The 20518-nt window shown below is 39.7% G+C and overlaps 2 protein-coding genes across 2 annotated transcripts in view; one reads left to right on the forward strand and one right to left on the reverse strand.

Moving 5' to 3' along the window:
- Window positions 1-20518, forward strand: part of LOC124216988 (elongation factor-like GTPase 1) — a 104896-nt gene that overhangs the window by 69490 nt on the left and 14888 nt on the right. The window lies entirely within an intron of this gene.
- aos (protein argos) lies at window positions 94-17160 on the reverse strand. Its single transcript, XM_046622195.2, has 4 exons — window positions 15892-17160; window positions 2528-2748; window positions 2038-2209; window positions 94-1601 (listed from the first exon to the last, which is right to left on the reverse strand). The coding sequence occupies exons 1-4, from the start codon at window positions 16150-16152 to the stop codon at window positions 1359-1361; spliced, it is 897 nt and encodes a 298-aa protein (XP_046478151.1). The 5' UTR covers window positions 16153-17160; the 3' UTR covers window positions 94-1358.

Genomic DNA, 20518 nt, shown 5'->3' on the forward strand with positions numbered 1-20518 from the left:
TATACATCATATACCTTATACATATATTATAGGTATACTATAGATATTTATATATATTATACATGCAATTTATATATTACGTACAATAAATGCTATTATGTCAAAGCTTGGAATCGATTCGAACTGTACAGATTGAACTTATTTCAACGTTTTTTTTTTTCTCTTTTTCTCTTCTTTCTCTTATTCGACAATTTTAAATCCCGTACTTTTTATCCCCGTAACGTATCTTCGGTCACATATCCTGATATATACAGTACTAGGGGGCAGAAAAAAAAAAAAAAAAAAACCAACAACAACAACAAATTAAATAACACTGAAACGATATTTTTCCGAGAGGGAAAACTTGTCCGCACCTCGTATGAGATGAAATGCGCAATTCAAATAAAATGCGCCTTTCCCACATGTATGTAGGTACATATATTGTTTGTCATTTTTTTTTCTCTCTACCTTATTATTTATACAACATGCGTCTATATATCTTATCGCGACCTTTACAAGGCTCTGTTACACATTTTGTATTATAACTATGTACAGGGTGACCCAGGACTATCACTCCATAGACTACCAATGCGTTTCTTGTGATAATCTGCAGCCGTAAGTTTTTTAATTTTTTTATAGAAACTTTATCGTTTGCGAGGAATTACAGCCGTTTTACCGAGCTACAGATGCTATCGGATTGGCCAATTACGAACGGCCGTAACTCGCAATCGACAAGCTTCCTATCCGAAGCGAGAAACGTTTCAGCCACAAATTTTCACGAGTAAGACATTTCTAGCCTGTGGCGCGATAGTTCCGAATCACCCTGTAGGTGTGCGCTTATGCCTACGTAATATACTACACATTACTAAACCGACACTACGATTAACACACTATATTCGATTTTCAGGTAATTTCAGCAGGTCAGAATGGAATGTAAGAGTAAGAAAGAAAAAAGGGAGATAAATAAAGATTTAGAAAAGAATGATGATATGAAAAAATGAAACAAAAAGAAAAAAAAATCTGTTCTCTCACTCACTCTCTCTCTCTCTCTCTCTCTCTCTCTCTCTCTCTCTCTCTCTCTCTCTCTCTCTCTCTCTCTCTCTCTCTCTCTCTCTCTCTCTCTCTCTCTCTCTCTCTCTCTCTCTCTCTCTCTCTTGCTGCTCTTTCACACAACATACATATTCATATTCATTTTACGCTACATAATATACATATAATTCGCGTACGAACAACGACTGAGGATATTTTCGAGAAGTTTTATAAACAAAAATAATATATATATATATAAAAAAGGAAATGAAAAAAAAAAAAAAATAGATAATGAGAAAATAACAATAGGAATGAAAGGAAAGGAGAGAATATGGATGAAATTTCGATGTTTAGAGGGTGTAAACGGGCTCGGAGTGATGGGAGGGAACGCAGTAGCCGCTGTACGTCTTTATTTCTAAAACACCGGAGTACGAGCGTGCCGGCAATGATCCCGGGTCGGTGTGACGTCTCGGACACCGGTGACCCTTCGGACATTGGCACAATGGCGATGCGTTGACTTCCTCGAGCTGAGGACTCCGTCTTTTCCGCACGGTGAAAAGGCGGCAGGGCTCTTTGTGCTGGCAACGTAATCTCTGTATGTAAATAGATTATACGGATTATTTATACGTCGGTGTACCGTGTTCTTATTACACAACGCATTCGTGCGTTTTTCTATCCGGACGTCTCTTCGGGCGAATATTTACAGTCGCGAAATGTATGTTTGAACGTAATTTGAGTTTTAATAATCTCACTGACGATGATTGTTTCTAAAAAAAATAAAAACAAAACACCGTCTAATGAACGAGTAAAATCATTGGCATGATTTTTTTGGATGTCACGCAATCAGCGCATATTAATGCTCGGGGAGATGGATTTATTTTTAATCAAAAGTACACGATGCGAGATCCACAAATCCGTTCCCTGTTTCGTTCGGTTTTTTTCACAGCTTTTTTTCTCTCTTTCCGTTTTGTTCTTTGATAAAATTTTGCGAAAAGCGTGAAAAAACAAAATATGCAAAAAATGACTCACGCTTTGCGGAGAGCACGCGAAGGCGTATATGAATCCTGGATTTCCTTCGGGCGAAACGTGCTGCTGCCTCCTCACGAGGTAGGGAACGCTGCCTGGCCGACATCGGCAATGCACACGTTGAACCGTCGCGTTTCCTGGACCTCCACCCGGTGCCAAAGTCCACGTAACGTCCCTGAGCAAGCAAAAATGATGACAATGAGTTTCACTCTATTTTTCCATTTTCTATTCATTTATTTATTTAAATTTCTTCGATGATTCCCGAAATTTACGGTATGTATACGCAAAGTTTACCTTGGTATACATTTTTTTTTTTCCCAACATACCGATAAAATTCATGTGAAACAATCGTACAACGACAAATTTCTGTTACGTATCGAAGGTACGATAAAGCAAACAAAGTATTATTTCATTTGAACGTTTAGAGGAGGAAACAATATTGCGGATTATTGAAAGAAGGTAAAGGAAAGAAAAAAAAAACAGGAACCCTTACTTGAAGTAACGACAAATCGGCAGTCGCTTCACCGGTTCGCAAAGTTTGTACTGTCGCGTTTTGTCGACTATCGTGTGTCCGTCGTCGGCGTGAAGACTGCTGGGACAGGATCTTCCGCCGGGGCACCGACACTGCCTTTCCACCCATGGTGCCCCGTATAAATCCACCTTGCTGCAGACTTCGCTCCTGTCCGAACACTCGGGTAGTTCCTGTTCGCTTTCCTGTATTTGAAAAAAAAACGATAGGGGAAATTAGTAAGTTGAACGAAAAGAAATAAAACGCAGGGGAAACTCTCGGAGAATCGTGAAAATTTCGGGATTATTTTCTTTATGAAAATAATGCTGAGAACATGTTTCGCACACGAAAGCAAAAGTGTTTGATAATTTTTAAATTTAGTGTAAGGTACACTCGTCGGTGTAAACTGTTGACTAAATTTTCAAAATTCAGTATTACACGATTTACTCCAATATTTATTTCAACTTTCGCACTTTGAAATGACCGGGAACGTGAAATAGTACTTTATGCAACAAGTGACGAAAAGCTGTGAACGATCGGTCTGCGCGCGAGTACGAAAAGCAGGCAAGTCGGATACAACTGCGCAGATCGCACGTGAATCACCATTTCCGAGTTTCGTCACTAATTGCATGTAATATTTTTGATCGTGAATGCATTTTTTCCCTTTTATTTATTTTTTTGTTTTTTTTTTTTTTGAGATCAAGTATAAATTTATCAACTAAAAGCAAACGGTCGTATGTGCTGATAGTTAGGACCTTTTGATCCTGATGAAAATTGAAAAATGATCTACTGTGGTAATTGCATAAGGGCGTAACGGCCAAAAATTATTATCACTAGTCTTGTAATTCCGATAATTGACGATTTGGACAATCGACGTTCAGAAAATAGACATTCTCATTGCATAACTTTGTTCGTTTCAATTGTTTATGCGTTTCATTAGTCTTTAAATCATGTGCAAAAAAAAATCGGCTGTTACATCCTTCTGTGTTTATCTTCGAGGATGTTTTTTTATAACATTTCTGAATTTGTGCAGATTTCGACTTATTTACGTAAAAATGTCATTTACCTGACATTCGAGCTTTTTCCATTGCGCCTTTAATTTGCAAACGCTTGATTTCCACTCAACTATACCTTTCGATCATTTTCAGAGATTTAATGATGTTAAAAAATAGAAAAAAATAAAATCCCACGCCCTTTCGCCACTAAAGTCGCATTTTTGACGCTTACGACCTTATGCCCTTAGGCAAGCGATATGTTTCAAACGTCACAACAGCGCTGCAAATGGCCATTTTAGGCACGTGTTACAGACACCAAAAATCAAATTTTCCACGCATTTATCATAAAAAAAAAAAAAAAACTAAATACTGATTTAATTTTAACGTACATTTGATTTTACAAGAAACAAATTTTTACGACGTCTCATATTCTTCGACGAACCATTCCTCACGTTTTAACCCTAGGTTTTGAAAACAAAAAGAACTACGTTAACAGGTATAATCAAATATTCAAATTATCGATAAAAAAAGAAAAAAAAAAAAACACACCGATCTGCGAATAAATTTGTCAGATTGTCTTTCCATTTTTACCGCCTTCACGCGATGAAGATCTGTTCAAATCATACCGGATCAACGGAATGGATAACATTCTTACATGTTTTTCGATGCGACACAAACTTTGGTTGTGCAAATGAATCGATTTCGAACTGCATCGATTTTTTTGAATATCGCCGTACACGTTTCCGTAAGAGGATAGACATCGGTGAAATTTAAAAGATTCGCATCTTTGAACGAATATTCTCCGAAACTTTCAATTATAATCCGTCCAGAACTCTTAAGAGTTTTCAATCTGTTCCAAATTCTATCTCAACAAGTCAAAGTTGCGAATACTTGTCTAAAACAAAATTTTCGCAACGTTACTCGCCCGTTAAACTTGCATTATTTCATAAAAGGTTTAAAAATAGTTGCCAGGAGTTTGATTTTTCATCACAATTGTCCAAGTAATTCGGTTTATCGTATCCAGACCTACCAAACGCTGTTAATATTACTTTTTTCTTTCTTTCTTTCTTTTTTTTTTTTTTTCCTTCGTCACATCCGAGGAAAGTTTCATCGAAATCTCTCCTCAAGATCAATCCGATTTTCCTCCGCTTGTTAAACAACGACGACGTTTTATGTGTCCGGGATCGTCGATGGCTGAGGCTGCACGGTCAGTTCCGCTTTTCCGTCATATAGGGTGGTTCTGGGAAAGGGTCAAAGGGTGGACACCTATCGCACACCTACGTTTCAGCCGCAATGCCCCCGGCACTGTAACCTGTGACGTCCGTGCGAGGAGCGGGAGGCTGAAGGAAAAAAAGAGAGAGGGAGCAGCGGAGATTGGAGCGGAAGACCTGAAGCGAGGCGGGGAAGGAGGCGGCTCGTCGGAGTGGTCCAGTGAGGTGTTTTTGCTCGGCGTGCCTCCCGGGCGCCCAGCTTCCGGTCCAATAACCACCTCTTTGCCGTAGCCCAACGGCTCCTTGCAGCCTCCTCCGCGTTATAGAACCTCGGTTTATTCTCTGCCCGTACCCTGCGTACCTTTATCTGTCTATCCGTGTATCTATGCGTCTATGTATGTAGGTGCCTCATTATACCGTCTGTGCGCAGGCCATTCCCAGCCAACGTTCGACTGACCAACACTGATATTTAACCGCTGCACGTGTACAGGATGGAGGATGTATTTTTCGACTCGTTTTAACAGCGCCAAAAAGCGCGCACAGCTGCGTGTTTCTTATTGTTGGTCAATTTTCTTAGGCTTTTCTCCGCCTTCTCTTGCATCGCAACTGTTGTTCGAATTGAAATTTTTTTTTTTTGTTTTTTTCTTTGAAGCGAAACTCACCGCCAGAATCAATCGATACTTTTTACGAATGTTATTGCGAGACGGTAACGCATTTGGTATTTGACGTATTGTTGTATTATATATCTTTGAAAATGCAAACACATGGAATATACTGGTATTATAAACGAAAATTTAGAATTATGCAGCGATGTCTACGATATGGATAATTTTTTTTTTTTTTCTTCTTCTTCTGGAAGACTATATTCTTTAGTCAAATTCGGCGAAACAATTTTTAAAATTTTTATCGTTATATCAGCATCGTTTGAATATTAATGTGAACATTGACAATATGGAAGATCCGTTCAAGTCGCTTTGTAGAAGAATATTGAAATCGAACGATCCTACTAAATTTTTAACTATTTCAAAGCGATTTTCGATGAAGCATTGATATCTCTCCTCTTTTTCACGATTCCGATATTTTTTAATCCTTGCCTTTTTCAAAATATCGTGACTTATGAATATCATACTGTAATAATTTATCGACACGCTATTATCTCGTTCCAATATTAATACAAAGTACCGATGTTGGACCGACTAACCTCCTCGAGTCACAAATTTCACCCAATGTTTTTTTTTTTTGTTTTTTTCTTTTCCTCATTTCGTAAACAAAATCTTGCAAACAAAATTATATGGAATAAACGTCAAGATCAAATATAAAAGCAAAACGTTGGTAGATAGATTTGGCACGGAACGCCTTATAGTACGTGCCGATATTAATTGCTTGGTTATTCGAAAAATAAGATGAAACAAGGTTGAAAAAACAAAAAAAAAAAAAGGAAAATAAAAGAATCGGCTCACCGCTAACACGTAACAGCTGCAAGGTACTTATCTACCCACTTATCTACCTATTTATCTGTCCACCTATTCATCTATTCATCTATTCGTCTGTATATCTTCGTATATTCGTCTACCTGCCTACCTGCCTGCCTACCTGACCATATTACGCATTTAAATCCGGCATATAGCGCGCGTTTAAAGAAACGCGTGTATGTGTCGACAACGCAAAACACGTCGAATGCCGCTTACGAGGCCAACGTGTTGGACCGATCAGATCGAGTAAGGTGTTTCCGCCCTCTCTCATCGTGTAATTCGACCCACGTGCTTCCATCCACGCGGCTTCAATCTTATCGACGTCATAATATCAAACTTGCATTAATTTATCGCTCGCAAGTTTTTCGCAATTTACATAGTTGAGCAATTTCAACAACGGGGGAAACACATTTTACTACAACTTTTGTGCAAATTCTAGTCTCAAACGTCTTTATCGTTAGTTTTTATTTTTTTTTTTCTATTTGTTTTGTTGTGCTTGTTTTTTAGTTAGTCATTTTTAATATTGATCAGTATGCGTCAACTTGGAACATTCCTTATCTTGTCAAATTCAAGCATAAAGGGTAAATTATTAGATTTAACTTGACCGCTGGGTTTAGTACAATTAATTTTTGCAACGATTTTGTTCAGTGTTTGTGTTTTTCTTTTTTTTTTTTTTTTTTCTTCTGTTTTCTCTTCACGCGTTTATTTATCCATTACGTCAATTCAAAATCATCCTCGAATATCAAACTTTTCACGCACTGCTTCATAGAAAACTGATAATAATTCGGTACTCGTACTAAAACTAGATAAATTATTATTCTCCGATTGAGGAAAAAAAAAGTTTCTGCACACTCTTAATCAGATAGCAAACATATTATAAAACAATGTCTTAATTGTTAAAGTTATAAATGAAACTCCATGATTCATATATCTACTAAGGAGCCAAAGTTCTCCGTTCATTAAACGAAAGAATAGCAAAAAGTTGCGAAAAAAAATATTTCCAAAGAGGATAAACAAATAATTTTTTTTCTTTTTTTCCTGCGTAATCTCGGTAAAAAAAAAAAGCGGGCTAAACGCGAATCATAGTCTCATTCGCTAAGGTACATTATACAGGTCACTGTAATTAACCCTGCAGTTTTGTTACTTAAACATACAAAGACATTACAATTTTTCTCGCGACCAACTCAAACAGCCACCTGTCCTGTATAATACTGCAAAGTCTTCGCAACGTAAATTGTAAACGTACCAGCTACTATATCTTCTTTCGCAATCTGGGCAAGTGCACAAGTCACAATCAGCTCCTCGACGTCGCGGCATGCGGAAGAGGAATTACATAGGAGGAAGAAATAAGAGGGAACAAGAAAAGCGACAGAGAGAGAGAGAGAGAGAAAGAACGAACGAATGAATAAAGTGAACTCTCAGAGGGAAATCACGTAACCGGAAACGCTGAAAAAATCGTGTGCGAGGTTAAACGACGGGGTTGGCAAAGGGGATGCCACCCCGTCTCCTTTTCCTTCCCTCGACGTTTATATCTGTCTATTATAACTTTTACATACGCATACGTGTTGTATTAGATTTTAAGGTGCGTGCGCAAGCGGTTAGCCACACCTGCAACAGCATCAGCATCAACGATAAAGGACAAAAACAAACAAGACGCGGGATATTCGTTTCCGCGTCTGTGTGTGTGTGCGTGTGCGTGGGGAGGGGGCTGAAACTTGGCTACCGGATTTACTCGGAAACGTATAAGACGGATGCAGGATGGTAGAGGAGAAGGGAGGCGAAGAGCAGGTAGCCGAAATAACACCCCTCTCGACCCTAAATCTCGCTCCTTTTTATTTCCTGTTTTTTTTTTTCGTTTTTTTTTCTTCTTTCATTCCCTCCTTCCTTCTTTCTTTCCTTTTTTTTCCTCCCTTCCCCGTCTCCCGTTTCGTCTCTCGCTTTATACCGTAAAAGGCCACGTGGCGTGTTTTTTTTTCTTTTTTTTTTTTTTTTTTCTCCTCACCTATTTCGAGATGTATTTTTCTCATTTCTTTTTTCTCCCGTTTCCCTTTCAATCTTATTTTTTAACTAATTTCGTACGCGTGTTTTCGTATTATAATAGATACACACATCTGTGCGTGTATTAAGAACGTGTCTTCTTCTTTTTCTTCTTTCCGTGTTCCGGGTGTCAGTGAAATGTTTATAATTGTTTAACGCTGTTTGAGAAATTGATTATTCATCAAAATCGGACGAGGAAAGATACGAAGGGCGGCCGATTTTAAGGGGAAAAAGAGAAAAAGGAACAGGATAAATGAACTGAACACTGATAAGAAAATGATTAAATATTTATATACGTAATGCAAAAGAGATGGGAACAACGGAGAAAAAATTTAAACGATCGATATACCGGCTAATCGATGCTTCTCACCACGCAGCGTGCTTTTGACCCAGTCGAGTTATATCGGCAGAGAATTGAGCGGAAAATCCTCGTTATAACGAGCTGACGCACAATGGTTTTGGAAACGCGTGATACGCTGTTATATGTGAAATCAAATGCATCCTCTTGAACGGCTCAATTGTCCAGAATCGACTATTGTATGCCAATCGATACTATTGAAAAGGGGTGCGATATCCGTCAACCGCGAGATTAATCACGCGTACGAAACATCAACTATATTTATTAAGTAATTTCACAGGCTATTCGTATTATTTGTCAAATTACATTTCGTTCTTTCAATTTCAAATTGATATACATTTTTTACGGAAATCTCATCTTATGTTGTGTATCGTTGCGTAAAAAAAAAAAAAAAAACATTTCGTTCATTCGCATCTCATCGTTTATCTGAAATACAATTTTTTATTCATTTTTATGCATCCGATGCATAATAGGGAATAATTTGGTGTGTGAGAACGCTTGTTGATTTCGCATATCATGCGGGATTACACGGTTGAATAATAATGACCTAAACGCTCGCTCTCAAACTCCTAATAACACTAAATACGACGCATCTGCATGTTCGGATACATATGTAGATAGGTAATGGTACAATTTAGAATTACGGACCAGTGGCGTTAACTCAATTACTCCCATTATTCATATATTCGCATATGCGCTACAATTACGTTGGGTATCGTATATAACGTACTTGAAAACCCGTGTGCATGATAATCTGCAATATAATTTGTGCAGCAGTGAGAATTTTGGGAAAATTAATATTGAAGTCATTTTCTTCCAACAATGTATTTTCCATTTAAGAATCGTTGTTGGACGTTTAATCTGTACAATCGAGCTAAAAAATCGTGCACAAAAAAGTTTAAAAAATTTTATCAGAACAACGTATCAGCGTAAGTTGAACGATATATTTTTGCGATTTTCTTTAACATATTTTGCTTTTTTCAAAGAATTGTGTCATTTTTTTGCGTATGAATGTGTTGGAGTAAAAAAAAAAAAAAGTTTTAAAAAAATTGCTCAAATAACGAATAAGAAAATTTCTAAACATCTTGTATGTATTAAGTATTTTTCTTTCGGATTAGACAAGGTACAATCCTAGTATAATAAACAGAGAAATAAATGATCAGAATGTAAAGCCACACGACGAAAATCATTTAATGAAAAAAAAACGAAGCTCTTTAGTCAGTTAATCCCAATGAAATAATAAAGTGTACCACATTGAATGGCGAATGAATTTGTAAAAAAAAAAAGTGAATAACATATCAAACAACATTAATTATAACGGAACTTTCTCGATCAAGATAACTTTGTTCGAAACAAACTCGATTATCAAACACATCTCAGGCAATCTCATCCAATGATTCTGTTTTCAAAGTTTGAGGATGCTGCGTATGCGCATGCATATGTATGCGTGACGTATGTACGCGACGTGTATGTTGGATGCATCGGTATACGAGGCATGTGAATGACTGCGAAAGGAACAGCGGTGATTTCCAGTTGGTAATGGCTCTATTCAGAGCTAATCAATCCGGCGAATGAGGCAATCGCCGACGTCCTGTCTCATGTATACATTCACGTATAACCATATGCGTACGCAGCGATGCCTATACGAGTCTTCAGCTCATGTCAAACGAAGCTCGCCTCCTCTGTCAATCAATTATTAAACGGCTCTACGCGCACGCTTTATAATATTTGACCGATGTGATAACAGTTTACTCACCGTCGCAATTAATACACGCTACATTGGACAGAATCTCACGTGAAATGTTACGCCAGTTTCCGCATGTTGTTTGGTTCGATGTATCATCGATAAAAATTTACAAGCTTTATTAAATTTGTCATTTGCGGGTGAATTTTTTTATATATATATCCTAATTAACGTGATACTCGTGGAAAATTGTGAAATAAATGTATACTACATATTATCAACCTCGTGGATGAAATCAATACCTGCGAGGAGAAACTTAATGATGATAATAATAATAATAATTCGGCTTTTCGTCAAAGTAACGCAAATTTGATATTATTTTTCCACCTGCAAAAAGTTTACGGACAATGTGAAATTATAATCATCATTATAAATTTTAATGAAATGTCTATTGAATTAATAAACAAATAAGCGAATGGTTTGATTTTCAAACAGACAAAATCTGGCTGCGGAATGTAAAAACGAATTGAAAGACGTACACTGGGTATTATATCTGCGTGGGTACTGCACATATTATTATAATGCTCGGTACGTATTCATGCATAGAAAAGAGCTGCGCAAGGTAAACCTCTCTTACTCTTTTTCTCTCCCTCTCCCTTTCTGTTTCTCTCTTTCTCGCGCTTGTATGAGAGAACCGTATACCACAGAATTCTTACAACAGCACTTTGTTTGATATTTTTTTTTTTTTCTTTTCTTTTATTTTAACATTGAGTACAAAATCAATGTTCAACTCAACTGCAATACATACATTTATTTTTTACCGTGTTACATGAAAAATTCGAAATACTTTCACGACTGTAATACTGCAGACAATTTGGCACATGTGTGGCTATTTTTCTTAGAACGATGTAAGAAGATTTTTCAATCAATATTAAAAGGCAACCATTCTATTTCACGGTGATCACTTTCTATTTCAAAGATGTAAACTTGATGAAGCGAAAAAAGTATTAAATTAAACCACAATATTTGACAAAAGAGGTAATTATTTACAAGTTATGATCGAATACACGTACACGGAGAAAAATTTTTACGTCAGGTTACCGCTCAGTCCTCAACTATTCTCATTTTTTACCACAATCGAAAAATATAGTTCTAGGTAGAAAATGAAAATTAGTTTTCTAGCTGTTACCGGAAAGCCTAGTATCCGTTACTATTCTTTCTCATTACGATCACTGTTACTATATTTTCTTGTAACTGTGGCGAAGATTTAATGCTTGTGCAACGATAAATTGACGTTAAAGCCTTATTTAACTAAAAGAGTAGAGTAAACCTCACGAACTGAATTTGCGTTGCAATTACCAAAAAAGGATCGACAATAGCGCAAAATGGTTGCGCGTACCTCGTTTTTCGTAATTCCAACAATATTCAAACAGTTTTTTCAACGATACCTGTTTTACTGAATTTCTCTAGTTAATGTAACAAATGAAATTTTTCTCAATATACCTACATTCACTCTAAACAATTTTGTTTGAACTCAAATTTTCTCTGAATTACTCGACAAGATTGACATCGATAAATCGTACAAACGATATTTATTTCATCTATCATCAAGATAGGGCGTAATTTTTCACCCATCTGAAGAGAAAGACTGTAAAAAGAAAATCAGAAAAGTATTTTCAATCAAAGACGGAAAGTAAAAAAAAAAAAAATAAATAAAAAAAAATTAAAAAATCACCGTTCTCGGGTGCGCCGCGCGCGCGAGATTCTAAACAGCCCACGCAACGACGTACGCGGCGTATAAACGCATTACCGACTATCTCCGTGTGCGTAACAGCAAGTATACGTTCACAAGGACTAGGCTTTGATCGGCGGCAAGAGCCGAAGGAACGCGGCCGTTCGGTAGCTGCGGCGTGGAAGCGGGAACGACGTTGTTCGGTGTTTACGGATTGACCCAGATTTCGTCTCATGAATGACTTTTACGATAGAATAAGGCGGCTGCGCAGGCAGGCAGCAGCCCGGTGAATGAATGCCCGTGGATCGGGGATGCGGCGAAGACTGGGAAGAGGGATGAGACGTGGGGTAGGAGGAGGAGGAGGAGGACGAGGGGCATGCCGAATGGGGTCGTTTTCCCGCGGTACGCCTCTCTAACCTGCACTGTGCGGAGGCAGGGGTTGAAACTAAAAGGGAATAATGGGGGACCGGAAGTGGCCTCCATGAGCCATCCGGAAGTTCCCACGCGTCTCCCGGTTCCCCGACTCTTCTCTCCTCCTGTTCTTCCTCCTCCTTTTCCTCTTCTTCTTCTTCTTCTTCTTCTTCTTCTTCTTCTTTTTCTTTTTCTCTCGACCGCAGCCAAACCGAGAAGAACATGACACCTGGCAGTCGTGCGTATGTCTCGTGTCTCCCTCTTTCTCTCTCGCTCTCTCTTTGTATAAACGTGCAGGCGTAATGCTTCTGTGTTCGTTGCGCAGTTCGCCCCTCCTGCACACTTCGTTCGTTCATCCCAACAGATGACTGACAGAGGAGGGTTGACGGCTTTGCGTCTTGTCTCTTTACTAAGGATGTCCACCTCCTCTTTATCCCTACTCGACGACCTCATTTTTCCAACGCGGTATAATTCCGGGTCTCGGACTGTCTATTTTTCCTTTCAATTGTTTTTTTTTTCTTTTTTTTTTTGTACATTTTACCTACGATTAATTGGACGGTTTGAATGATAGTTTGACAAATTTTGTCTTCTTGCTACCGATCAAATTGACGTTTTTATTGAACGATTCTCCAATTAATCGGTTCTTAAATACCGACCTTTCGATTCGTCGTTTTAACGATCAATCGGTATGACTAGAAAAATAATCAGTATTTTGAAAAAAATCGGTGCTTCAGTTGAACAATATTTCTAGTCAATAAATTAACCGTCACTTAAGAATAGTAAGCATTTTCACTTATATGTTAATCGGTATTCCCGACCAATCTGTCTTAAGATGAATCCCTTAATCGGTATGGTCATTAAAAAATCGGCATTCTCAATTAATGAATATTTCTAGTTACTAAAATATTTAGTTACGCTAATCGGTATCTTTCTCGAATCAGTAATCAGTAATTTCCATCAATAGTTTAAGCGACGAAAAGAAATTGGACGAAGCGGCTAACCAATGAAAATAAAAGTGCCGAATGAAGTCCAGGGATCGCTGTTATTTTGACCGGTTCTTCTTTTTTTCGAGAGCGGTCCGAGCGCTTAGCGAAAACTGTTGACGAAATGTCGCCCCGCTTACGGTAGGTATCTCATATTGAAAATCTTTTCAAATCACTAGATGGAGATTATAAATAACCTGACACCGAACGATCGGTCAGTTTGTTTTTATTTTATTTATTTATTTTTTTTTTTACTTTTATTAAAAAAACTTAGCCAATTCACGCGGGAGAAATTCATACCGACTGATAATTGAACGCAATTATTTCGGCGTACGCGAAGTGTATCGGAATCGATTTGAAGAAGAATCCAAATAATACAAAGAAGAAACGTGTTCGTAAAAACTTATAAACCGACGCGACGATCATGGAATCGTAAAACTGCACCCATGCGACATCGCCGCGATGATGCTTCATTGCACACAAAGAAAAATGACACGCATCATCGCTCGCTGATCGGTTGAAACTGCACACGTATGTAAAAGCGTGCGTGTGTGTGTGTGTGTGTAGAAAAAACGGACGTGATCGCAACACCAAGACTCGCTGGCCTTATGAATGAAATGCCGAGACCTGGACCGTACGTCCGAACGACGTCAACTCCGCAACAGGTTCCACCGTCTCGTGGGCGCCACTCGAGTTGCCTGCACAGCCACTCGGTGTGTTATTTTCATTTTATTCCTCCGTCAAACTATCTCCTTTTTTCTTCCACTCATTTTTCTCTTTTTCTACCTTTTATCCCCATTTTATACACGACCATACGTCGAGCGTCCCTTCGGCCTCGATCATTCCAGTCCATCACGCGCGCTTTGCACCACGTGCATGAAGATTATACCTACTCTATAACGCGCACACGACTGCACGCGTCTATCCGTTTTTCGATTTCAATTCCGTCACCGTTTCACAGCTCTGTCAACCCTTTTTCCATCCCAATGCGTGCTCATTGTCAGTCTGCACGGGGTTCGGCCGTGTGCCACAACTATTGTGTATGGAAATTATACTCATAATCTGTAACATCGATCGTGATAAATGCCTGCCCGTTCTCCGTGCGTGGAATCGATCTAAGATTACTCCAATTACAAGAATTGTTCCGATTACGCCAAACGACAATTCGCAGAAAATCTGTTTACAGTATTATTTTGCCTTTTTCATCTGATGTGAAACGGTTCCACGAAGTTCGAAACTATCATCAATCGCGATGATTCTGTTTGTCAACTTTGTTGGCGGGATTAAAGTACAAGCTTTTATGTAACATGGTACAATATAGCAGCCGAGAACGTGTTATATTGTGGAATGAGATCTGCTTCGTGTCTGACGATAAGTGAAATAAATAGTCTATTGAAAATCGTTTGCACCTTAATCAGACGGATGGTAAAGAAATGGTCTCTCAGCACCTGCCAAACATCACAACGATTCAGTTTCAATGGCTGTAAAAGTTGTCTCCCGGGTTCTTTAGCTGCGGGGCAAACACTCGGGACCTTGCCCAGGTCGTAAGACTAAAACCCAACGAAGAGATAGTTTCACGCGAGTTACACATTCGTCATTAGCGATTAGCTCAACAGCTTGTGTTCGCGTATGTATAACTACACACGCGTGCAGAACGCATTAGACTCACTTCCGTGAGGTCGAGCGTTACGCAACTGAAGGTATATTATATCAATGGGTAAACATAAACGATATTACAGTCGCATAGTAGGTATTACGGGCTAATACGTGTGTGACTTGTACCACGGACAAGTATTAGTGTATACAAAGTTCGTATCTGGTTTCAACTTCCTGTTGACTGAATCACTGCCCAAGTGTCTCTCTCGTCGCAAGATAGGTACGGTGTGGTATGGTATGGTACATAGGTACGTACAGCATTTACTTGGGTAGTAGGTATATATACGGTCCACCGTCAGGAGGAAGAACTCCTTGGACTGACGGTTAAAGAGTTTGCTTTCAGATAAGCTCGCTGATGTTTGACTTTGAACACTGTGTAAATATACCTGCAGACTTCTGGGTGCACAGGAGGGTAGGTTATAGGGTACCTATGTAACCGTACACATGTGCGCATACCTCAGGCTGCCACTCTACGCCATTTCATTTCCCTCGATTTTTACTCTTCCACCAAGTTCGTGTCAACACTTTTTCTGGAAAATATTAAGGACCCTCACCGATGATCTCATCATGTATGCGACACTTACATTGCAATTAACAAATGACGCGATATTTCCCGGTAAAATTATTAGTCTCTGTTATACTAGTTTGCGAGATGGTCTCATTACAGTTTTGTTTTGTCGCCTGCCAAACTGTCGTTAACTGTCCCAAGAAATGTTGATGTGCTTAATAGATTGGCGGAGAGTTTCACAGTTTCAGTAAGACCGACTTCAGCCACCCGACTAAAGTCTATTTCCAACGTTACCTACTCACCCCAATTTGATACAGGACCCTGGGCTGATCTTGGTGAGGATGCCGATGCCTCTTTCCGTCTATGAGGTCAATCTCGATCGCAGTGTCCCGGAACTCTTGGACTTCGGCCAAGTACCTGCTCTCGTCGAGGGACAGATATTCGTTCAAGAATTCTTCCCCGGTCGTCTCGTTCATTTGTACACCGAGCAGACTGCTATTCGTCAATCCAACTATCAGCGCGGTGGCTACGATCGAGTGAATTCTGATGCGATAGGATGCCATCGCGAAATTTAACGACGTGCTCGCGAATGAACCAGGAACAACGGTGTCGCGCTTCTGTTTACGCTCTCAGTGAAATTTTTGTAGTACACTCGGAACTACGGCTACGATACCGACGATTAAACGCGTCTCACGTACACTGCAGGGGGTGCCGACTGATGATCCCATTCATTATTATTAATTAACAACACACGTGCGTCAGTTGGCAATGCGCATGCCTGTCACTCCTTTCTACGTATGTGATGATATGTCCGTGTATCACATAACACCCAGAGTCTGGAAAACAAGCGCCGAGGGAGCCGCGGGATACGCCCTCGTTGTTAAACGATCACGATCGAGAAATGAAGCGCGCCCTCGTTATCCTCGACAAGAAAAAGATGATGGGTACTTTTCCAGATTTATCTCAAACGGTTCTTATCGTTCTTACAAAACGAATACACTCTACGAAACGAATATCGGCGAACTGGTAAGAATCTCCGTTACCGGTTCAATGGTTCATGACAGTTTGACGAATTGAAAATTCACCGCGTTTTCTTCGGTTCCAGATTTGTTCGGAACTGTATGAACACACTGTACATGTATTACGACAAGTTATACGTTCTACCGTTCAACATACGCTCAATGCGCCGATTGTGCAACAGTGCCAAAGTACAGAGTCGAGATTGATCGACATTGGTATCGGACTCGTCTATGCTCTCAATGTCTTCGACTACATCCAAAACCGTGTTTCTTTCTTTATCGCACTGTTTTTAAGCACTTTCACAGGTTCTCCTTGACAGGTGACAAGTCCTGGGTTATATTCACAGCTTGCCAAGCGTGTGATGTTGTTGCGGGAACTTTGTGCTCGGCTCGTACCGTTCGGAGTCGGCATGCGAGACCTGTGGATTCTCGAGTACTACGCGATCGCAAGAATAAGGAATTACTACTCGTGGGTGAGCGCGCGAGCGGCAGAAGAGAGTGTCGGGAGAGGAATGGCGCCCACTGGGCCCGCGAAGGTATGCTTTAGGTATGCCGTCGTGAACTGGACTCTTAGGCTGGAGGCAAGAGGCGAAGCATGAATGGGTGCCCCCCTCCTCGACCTCCTCGACCTCCTCCCTACCTTCTCCTCGTCGTCTTTCTGTCCTCCTCTCTCTTTCTCTCTATTCCTCTCCATAGATCTCTCTAGATCTCTCCGAGGCTGCTCAACCGCCATACCGTGCACCCCTGTCATCCCTCTGTACGTCTGTACATCCGAGCTACCCCCTCGACGTAATCCAGTGTCACCGATCCGCCGGAACTCGGTTGGTGGACATTCGTTCTTCGCTCTCGCCGATTTGCATCATGCTCCGTCGAATTTCAAGCCTAACTTCACTCCAAGAACATCAATGAATTCAGAATCTCGTGCCGGTCACAGTTCCCAATGGTCAAAAGTCTGACAGACCGTTACACCGGATGGTCATATTTCGAACGGTTGCAATTCCGAAACGTTGAAACTTCGAACGTTACCAAGTGTCACATTTAAACACACGGCATGTGCGTTAAACGCTTTACGATACATGTGAAGGCCGGTGACTGAGGTTTGAGTTTTGACCATTTGGAAGTTAAAACGTTCAGAGTTTCGATCTTTCGGAACCTTGACACGCACCTTTGAAATCCTTTTCAGTCATTGGTACTCTCCGAATGAGTTAGACTAATATTTGATCATTTTCAACGTACACTGTAAAACACGGTGACGTGAAACTTGATAAAAATTAGCCGGCGTGAACGACTGTACGGTAGAACCTCGTTTATCCGAGGTAATATGGGAAGAACGTGCCTCGGATAATACGGAAAATATACGTAACTCAAGCCATCACGATATTCTCTCGTTGATTTCGGAAACAGAACTGTCGCGTTTATAGCTCGCAATGTAAAAAATAGCAACAAACCTTCACAAGTTTACGCCTGTTCAAACAAAGTAGCGATACAAGACTATTCGATACACGGTCATAGCCGATTATCCCGTTTCATCCGAGCTCGGATGATGCGGAACCTTGGTCAACCGAAGGTCGGATAAGTGAGGATCTACTGTAGAACAATTTTTGCGGTGTATACAGAAATTCAATATCAGATGGTGTTCGGTTGAGAACAAATTATAGTCTAAAGAAGTTCGCACAGCATTACTCTTCCAGTGTATAAGCTTGGAATTATAATCATGAAATTTTGTGGAATTTGTCAGGATAGTTTCGTAGTAACTTATTTAGTGGGCTTGAAAAACGGGTGTAGCTGAAATTTTGATATATCAAGATCGATCGAAAGCTCTAAATCCTAGGATCTTGTAGAGTAAACGAAAGTTGGTTAACCAACAAAAAACGCTGTAAATGGTAAACTTGGGATCAAATATTTCACTGATGTATATATTCGTTTATATTATCAGAACTCGGAATAAATGAAAACTTGAATCCACGATCAAGCTTGATCGATGAAAATTTCGAATTAGTAAAAATGTTTGGTTCAAAATTGAAAAGTGCGTGTCTATACATTTTTACACCACGTAAATCAAGACAGTTCCACTTTTCAAACTCAAAACTGTTCCACGTTTGTTGATGCAAAATAACACCGGAAAACGTGTTGTTCTGCTCGAACTTTCACCTTGGCATAAATACACATGTACATCATCGACGATCTTATCCTTCTCTGTTGATTTTCAATACCAAACAGTGTCGAATTCGGCACCGAGCAGCTGATTGCGCGGAAGATAAGCCGAAGTTGGCATATTTAAGGTATTTACTCTGCCTATCCAGAATTTCAAACGAAGAAAAACATTCCAACGAAAGGCGGCATTGTGAAACTTAATTATATTATTGTTTCTAAAAAATCGAATAATTCATATGAATCATATAAAAAAATTGATCCCGGAACGTTACATACGCAATGCGCATTGAAAATGATGAAATTTGGAAAACTCGCTACAGCGTCTAATTTAGACTTATTCACGAATCTAGACCGAAAATACGTAGCAGCATGAGTTTCATCGTCATATGGTGAGAGCGATTCGTCGCGATCAGGCGCTCTTGCTGATTGGTCCAGTTGCAAGAGAGACCTTGCAGATTCCGCCCGCGGGCTCCAGCGTTCCCTTAGCTCCTTGATCTAGGTATATCGATTGCAAAAACTGATCTTTACGTAGGCTGTTTCTTTTGCGGATTTGCCGCTCGTGCCTGCAGTGCAAGCACACTCAATACGCCGCGTGTAGGTTTGACATACCTTGCTTATTACAGGGATTTATATTGAGACTGAATTCTGGCTTTGCAACTTAATTCTAAGAGTCACTAGAAAAACTAAAATTCATACATCAGCGTGAATATAATGACTGAAATTTCATCAATTCTGGGGAAAAAAATGTTGCGCGCGAGGTAAATGTTGTAAAGAAATACAACCAGCAACGCCTTTCCGAATTTGCGTTTAGTGTACACGCGAATAGTGAATATTTCTAAACTTTCAATGACTACTCGACAAAGCGAACGATGATGTTGAGAATAATACACACGAATATCTCTGGAATCCGGAAACGTCTAAAGTCGTTGACACGTTTCAGAATTCAAGCCTTATAATTCTTGCTGGTTTAGTAAGTATATAATCAATAATGAAACTTGAATTTCGTCTTTGAATAAATTTTTGCTAATATCGGGGAATTTCAAATTCCACTTATAATGGTTACCCTTACATGCTGCAGTGAAAAATTGCTTTCAAAATTAATTAAACTTGCGGTGTTTCAAACAAGTCTGTATAACAACATCGCGCATGGTTAAACGAGTCTACAAAAAATCAATTTTTCAAAAGATATACATCAGTGTCAAGTCTTCTATTATATACGCGTGTCACATCTTCTATTATATACTCGCTGCCCAGCATCAGCATCAGCAGAGCTATGTCAGTTCTGAAAACTCGTTAGCCGGTGCAATTAGCCGAGAAGATGTTGTCGCCTGTGGAAACATCGCGTGGTACTCTCAGCCTGTAGTGGGAGAGACTATGGTGTTTGCGGTATGTTTTCAAATGTGGTTTCGCGGTGATCGCACAGGGAGAGAACGAGAGAGAGCGAGAGAGAGAGAGAGAGAGCGGGGGGGGGGGAGGAGAGAGGATATCGCGTGGGTTTCAACCGCACACGGTATAAGTTGCGCGGCCTTCTCCTGACTTCAACTGGTCACCGACCAGCTTGTTCTTATTTGAATTTTTCTCTTTATGGCGTGGCTTGTCTGGAGAGTAAGAGAGAAAAAAAAAAAAAAAAAAAAGAAGCTTTGCCAGAAGCGTCTATGGGGGAATTTGGATGTGAAGAAGAGTAGAGGATTTCAAAATTTTTATTCTCATGATCTATGGGACAGTGATGTGAAAAAAATCATGGGAAGAAACACGT

This window comes from Neodiprion pinetum, chromosome 4 (assembly GCF_021155775.2).
Source record: "Neodiprion pinetum isolate iyNeoPine1 chromosome 4, iyNeoPine1.2, whole genome shotgun sequence".
NCBI lineage: Eukaryota > Metazoa > Arthropoda > Insecta > Hymenoptera > Diprionidae > Neodiprion > Neodiprion pinetum.

Bases quoted from the DNA above. Each gene is read 5' to 3' on its own strand.
- aos (XM_046622195.2), bottom strand. From the start codon at position 16,152: ATGGCATCCTATCGCATCAGAATTCACTCGATCGTAGCCACCGCGCTG. The intron at 2,749-15,891 runs GTGAGTAGGTAA...TTTCAAATACAG, and splicing joins GGGTCCTGTATCAAATTGGG to GAAAGCGAACAGGAACTACC. The intron at 2,210-2,527 runs GTAAGGGTTCCT...TTGCTTGCTCAG, and splicing joins CCGATTTGTCGTTACTTCAA to GGACGTTACGTGGACTTTGG.